General features: G+C 32.6%; 1 protein-coding gene across 1 annotated transcript in view; it reads right to left on the bottom strand.

Moving 5' to 3' along the window:
- LOC126886739 (JNK-interacting protein 1) overlaps positions 1 to 4,435 on the bottom strand; it is a 37,209-nt gene extending 32,774 nt beyond the window's left edge. The window contains exon 1 of the mRNA XM_050653757.1: positions 4,269 to 4,435. Within this exon, the coding sequence (XP_050509714.1) occupies positions 4,269 to 4,351 (83 nt within the window). The 5' untranslated portion in view covers positions 4,352 to 4,435. The remainder of the gene's footprint in view (positions 1 to 4,268) is intronic.
- Positions 4,436 to 6,835: the final 2,400 nt, after the last annotated feature.

The following is a 6,835-nucleotide window of genomic DNA, read 5'->3' on the forward strand; positions in this document are numbered from 1 at the left end:
AAAAGTTATTCGGGTTCAAAAATTGCCATTTTTCGATTTTTTTAAAGTTCAGCCGCGGTTATCTCGAAAACTATGCATTCTACGAAAAAACTTGTAGGAATATTTTTTGCTTAAAATAACCCAAAAAATACAAAAATATGTTTTATTTTGCGAGAAATCGCTGTTATGTAATTCCTTAAGTTCTTTGTCTATAACAATCTTATCGACATCCGGATCAACTGTTACCCAAAAAATTCGTATTCTACGGGTCAAAATATATAAAAAAAACTTGGGTAAGTCCATCTGAATTAAGGAGGCCGTTGTACCCCCCTGGCGACAGGACTAAAAAACTTGTGAAGTAGTTACAATTAAGTTCATTTGAAATGCTAATTAGGGGGTGATTTTCCCGATTTCTTACCAAAAAAAAGGGACCAACTTTATTTTGAGCGTAGCTTATTTACTTTTGATGCTAAAATTTTTTTTAAAAACCAAAATAAGCATTTTTTAATAAAAAAGTTAAAATTAGTTTTCCCCAAAAAAGTGCTCCGTTTTCTGGTTATGGCACGTTCAAATATTCGACTTGGAATTTGACGAATATGAACCTATTTTTCATTAGCTATAACTCTGCTTCTACTAGGTATAGTGACCTATTATATACACCATGTTTTTCACTTTTTTACGTACTATATTTTTGATAAGAATTTTTTTGGACCAAATACTTACTTTTTGAGTTATTTGCGAAAAACCGTCTGAAAACGTGGTTATTTTGTAGAAAAATTAACATATTCACTCGCAAATAACTCGAAAACTATTAACTTGGTGAAAAAACTTTATGGAAGAAAAGTTGCTTGGAATTAGTCATTTTATCCATTTACGGACTTATTTCGAACATATATTTTTCACCCCCAAAAGGGGGTCAAACTCACCCCTGGGGCAGAAGCACACATCGGCACAATATCACTTTTTTTGTTTGACTTGTTAGCTATGTGTATGCCAAATTTCATGTCAATCCAAATGGTTCTTTATAATTTAGAGGTTTTGCAATATTTTAATTTAAAGAACGTACTATCAATAAATTAAAATATGTTATGTTAAAATAATGTTATCTTTTTCACAAATAAATACGTTTTAGATTTTTTATTATTAGTCAAGATATTTCAAGATTTCTTTATTTCTTGACAAGAAATCTTGGTATTCATATAAAATTTCTTGTCTTGTCTTGAAATCTAAAATTACTTCTTGTCTTGATCTTGTCTTGAAATCAAGACAAGATCAAGACAAGATCTTGAAATTTTCAAGAAGTAGGCGACCCCTAATACTAGCTTCGTATCGCCTATAGAATTAAATAATCTGTCAAAATTCACTAACTAAAAGTTAACAGAATGCAAAAAAATACTCAAAAATATTATGTATGAAAAAAGTTGAATCAACATAATGCTTTTTGATAAACGATGACGGTTTTCCGACGCGCAAATAATCTTCCATGTGCTAAATCTGCAAACTAAAAGCCGCATAGGAAAAAATTGCTAATCATTTAAGGTACCGTAAGAGTCCATAACTTAAATAGTAGAACTCAAAAAAAAAAACATATGAGCACTATACCGTCACTTTTCAGTGACATATGGGTCGACGGTGGAAAATCAAACTTTCCACTTAGGGACCGGTAAAAATATATTAAAGAGACTACAGGGACCTCAGGATTATATCGAATTTACATTATAAGCAAAGAGAAAAAGTACGTGTTAACGATCGCTGTCAGAGGAAATTGAAATCAGACGTGGAGTGAGACAGGGATGCGTGTTGTCGCCAATAATTCTTTTTAATGCCTAGTCGGAAGAGATCTTGAAAAAGCTCTCGGGGGTGAAACAGCTGGAATAAAGGTAAATGGAGTTCCCATCAACAACATTAGATATGCGGATGACACTGCCATCTTAGCCGAAAATATTAGGGATTTTCAGAGGCTGCTGACCAGAATCAGGGACGCGCTAAGTAACTTTGGCGCCGTCGCGCGTCGTGCGAAATATTGTAAGCGCCTTTATCAAAGTTCCCAGGGTAGAAATATTATAATCAACCACTCCTTCACATTTCAACGTGGAAAACTATGAAATTTATTCTACAACTACCAAGATTTTTTTGAAGGAAACAATAAGTACACAGTACTCTTATAAAAAATAATATACAGTGCGTCCATAACGTAACGCATAAATTCATTATTTCGTAAACCGGCGACTTTGAGGAAAAATCCCGAAACAAATCGATTTTTAAATTACAATTTTTTGACATAATATATATCCTACTAGTGACGTCATAAATCTGGGCGTGATGACGTAATCGATGATTTTTTAAAATAAGAATAGGGGTTATGTGATAGCTTATTTGAAAGGGTCATTCAATTCTCTATTCACTCATATAAACATTATGTACTATCACACGACCCCATCTCATTTAAAAAAAAATCATCGATTACGTCATCACGCCCAGATGGATAACGTCACTAGCATGATATATATGCCAAACATCGAAATTTAAAAATAAAAGTCGACCTGTTTCGGGATTTTTCCTTAAATTTGGCGTAAAGGCGATTTGGCGGTTTCTAAAGCTCGGGGTTGAGAGTATATTAGCGGTAAGTGCAATATGCTAAGGTATATGGGCGGCAACTGTAGCAGATACCGTCAAAACGCCATAGTATTTAACATTTGCCGCCAAATGCCTTAGTATTTTAATTGAAAAGTGTAGATACCGCTAACAAAATAGCAATTTTATTTAAAATATATTGGTTCTACAACTCCAAAGACTCTGTTAATATATTCTAAATACTCTCTTCTACATAGAAATACAAAAATCTCATTTTCGATAAAAAATCAGTTACCGCCTTTGGGCTTAGCACGGCAGTATACCAGATAGAATGACAAATGTGGTGTCAAATGAAAGCTTATAATCCAAGGATGGTACTAAATTTGATCTAGGACTTCCGGTTGTAAAAATTCGACCGGAAGTACTGTTTTAAAGTCACCGGAATATTACAAGTGATATATTATTCGACGCGACTTCGCAAGACGAGAACAAACATTATATATACTTCCAGTTTCATGACTGTCTGTCCCTCCGTCCGCGAATACAACTCCTCCGTTATTAATACAGATATAATGAAAAATGAGCTGTCGAATGAAAGCTTATAACCCAAGGATGGTATTAAAGATGAGAAATTTGACATTAGACTTCGGTTTTAGAGTTGCAACCGTAAGTACTGTTTTAAAATCACTCAAAATATGATATGAATGTAAATAAAGATGACTCAAAATTAGTAAAATCGTATATCAATCGTCGCAAAGTTACACGAAGAGTTCAAATATTGACTTGCAGTTCTGCTTTCGATTACTTTGGGTGAAAACCTAGGACTTACGAAGTTCAATTACTTGTTTTTATTTATAAAAACTATCTCTGGATATATGTATTGCATGATGTTTTTAAAACTTTGGAGCAAAAATTGTAGCGAGATTATCCTTTTTTATGCAAACATTTTATTTTACAAAAGATTATTCACACTATGCTGAGATATATAACAAAAAACAAAATAAAGATAGGAAAGGAAACTCAATACTAGTTTGGCCTACGTGCGATAGGACAAACTAGTTTGGCCTAGGCCATACTAGTTTATCCTAACGCGCTTAGGACAAACTAGTTTGGCCTGAAATCGGGTTTGGCCGGTAACATATACATTATAAGCAAATAATTAATTTTTTTTTTCAATATTTCATTCAAAACTCAAGTTCTGTTATAAATTTTGTGATGTTTTTCTTTTAGTATTCTACCTAAAGGAAAAACCTCTTGGCGAGTGGGTAATAAGGAAACTATTGGCTGCAATGTCTTGGAAAACACAGACAGGTGATGCAGAAATCGATCACAGATCCAGACATCTAAAAATAATGCCGTATGTAAAAAAACAAATATGACTTTACTGATTATGTTAATTAAGTTCAATTATTTTATTGTATCAAATTCTCTTTTATTGTTTATTGTAAATAAAGAAAACTTGATACTATATGACATATGATATAAAAAACCTTTCACCAATTTCTGGAAAATATATAGCAGAACCACCCACACAACAACAAATAATTGTTGTTCAGTGATTTAGACAAATGTAAATAATATAACATGTGAATATATTGAACAATTAAGCTATCCGCAGCATCACATACTACGCAAGTGTGCAGCCTATATAAGAACATTAAGGGAGGCAAAATTTTCGCAAACAATAAAATAAGATCTGTAGATTTCGTACTTACGAATAAAAAGGTGCAGTTGTTTTTGTGTGCGATGGCAATTTCTCAAAACTATGCCTAAATTCTTCGAACTCCGTATCAGCCATGTTTATTTTCACCCCTGACTATTGATCTACAATGGACATCGAGTGTGCGCAAGGGGCGGCCTTTTACGTCCTCCTTGGGGGTGGCAAATTCAATTTAATTGTGTTTTCGAATAAAATGTGGATTAATGCGATATATATATGAGGCCATTAATAGGATTATTAGATAAATACATTGACTGTTGACGCCGCTAAGGTATAAAAGTCTGGCCCGATGGATTTTCCGCGGTGAAAATAACTTTTTCGCGATTCAACGTAATAAAACGAATTTCCCCAAAAATTCATATATATTTGCGGATTTTAAAAATTGGCGCATCTAAAACAGATCAATGTAAAGATAATAGATACTGTTCTCAATGCCATTATTTATCTCGAAAGCTTAACAGTCCTTGAAGTCCTAGTGCAGAATATAATATTGTTGTGATATCCAAAATTTATTTACTAAAATTTTCATTCATTGCTTATTCATAAAAGTTAAAAATTAATCAATTTTAGAAATTAGAATCTCTCAGAGCTATTTTTGTGCTTCATATCTTACTTCTGTATTGCATTTAGATTCATGGCAGCCAATTGAAAATAAAAACCCGAATATAAAGAAAAACAATTTATTGACAAATATGGAATATACACGAAGCAAAAATTCAATCAAAAAAATTAATGCTTTATAAATGCAAAAAGTGTACCTAAAAAATAATTAATGACAGCCATATTTCCTATCCTTTAAAAAAGAATGATTTTCAAAATGTCCACAATTAGTCCCGTCGCCAGGGGGGCTACAACGGCCTCCTTTATTCAGATGGACTTACCCAAGTTTTTTTATGTATTTTGACCCGTAGAATACGAATTTTTTGGGTAACAGTTGATCTGGATATTGATAATATTGTTATAAACAAAAAACTTGAAGGAATTACATAACAGCGATTTCTCGCAAAACAAAACATTTTTTTGTATTTCTTGGGTCATTCTAAGCAAAAAATGTTCTTACAAGTTTTTTCGTACAAGTAGGATGCATAGTTTTCGAGATAAACGCGGTTGAACTTTCAAAAAATCGAAAAATTGCAATTTTTGAAACCGAATAACTTTTGATTAAAAAATAAAATAGCAATTCTGCTTACCGCATTTGAAAGTTCAAGTCAAATTATATCGGTTTTGATTATTTGCATTGCTAAAAATTTATTTTTTTATTCTTAAACAAAGTTATAAACACATAGTGCTTGAGTGATAGTTTCAATGATCTCTCATAAAATCGAACGAGTAGGTAGAATAGGTATACAAGTGCAAGCGAGGCAATTGCTGCGAAGCATGCGTTAAAACACATGTATTGGGCACGGGAAACACTATGTGTTTATAGCTTTGTTTAAGAATAAAAAAATAAATTTTTAGCAATGCAAATAATCAAAACCGATATAATTTGACTTGAACTTTCAAATGCGGTAAGCAGGATTGCTATTTTATTTTTTAATCAAAAGTTATTCGGTTTCAAAAATTGCAATTTTTCGATTTTTTGAAAGTTCAACCGCGTTTATCACGAAAACTATGCATCCTACGAAAAAACTTGTAAGAACATTGTTATACGTTTCTATGGAAAACTGACTTTGTAACAACATCGAAAAACTCAAATACTTTTATATGGAAAGTTCTTTTCTACTCTTTCTTTCTTTCTTTCTTTCTCTCCTTACTTTTACCCTATGAGGGTGTCGGTTTTGGGCTCGCTATTTTAATTTCCTTTCACCCATCTCTTTCATTCTTTTCTATTTTCTGCCATTATTTTCAGTTCTTCGAGTGATTTTTCTTCAACTTTTCCCGCCTCTGCTACTTTCTGTATCCATTTTTTTCTTGGTCTACCTCTTTTTCTTTGTACGATGTTCTTTGCTTCGTGTACTTTTCTTGTAATTCTGTTGGATTGCATCCTCATCAAATGCCCATACCAGTTCATTTGTCTCTTTGTTAGCTTATTCATTATTGGTTCTTGGTTGGCGCATTCTCCTAATAGTCTCGTTGCTTAATCTATCCCGTTTTGTATTTTCAACTATCCTTCTTAAATGTCTCAACTCCATTGCATTTATCCTTATGTTCTTCTCTTATGTTTTTCCAGAATTGTCCAGTTTTCACTTGCATAGATCGGTATCACTATTGTGTTATATATTTTTATTTTTGTTTCTCTTGTAAGTTCTCTTTTTCCCAGTATTGGGGCTAACGCATAGTATAACTTGTTTGATTTCTGTGCTCTATTTGTTGCTTCTCAGTCTATTTTTCCGACGTTAGTAATGATACTTCCCAGGTATTCGTAAGTTATAACTAGTTCCAGTTCTGAGTTTTTACATTTTATATTTATTTCATTATCTTCTTTGCCGTTGATTATCATTATCTTACTTTTTCCTCGTTTATTTTCATGTTTAGTTCTTCTATTTGCTCTACCCATATACTCATATTGTCGTCCGCATACGTTAAAGACTGTATTGATACCGGTTGTAATCTATGGTATCC

The sequence above is a fragment of the Diabrotica virgifera genome, chromosome 6, assembly GCF_917563875.1.
Source record: "Diabrotica virgifera virgifera chromosome 6, PGI_DIABVI_V3a".
In the NCBI taxonomy this organism is placed as follows: domain Eukaryota; kingdom Metazoa; phylum Arthropoda; class Insecta; order Coleoptera; family Chrysomelidae; genus Diabrotica; species Diabrotica virgifera.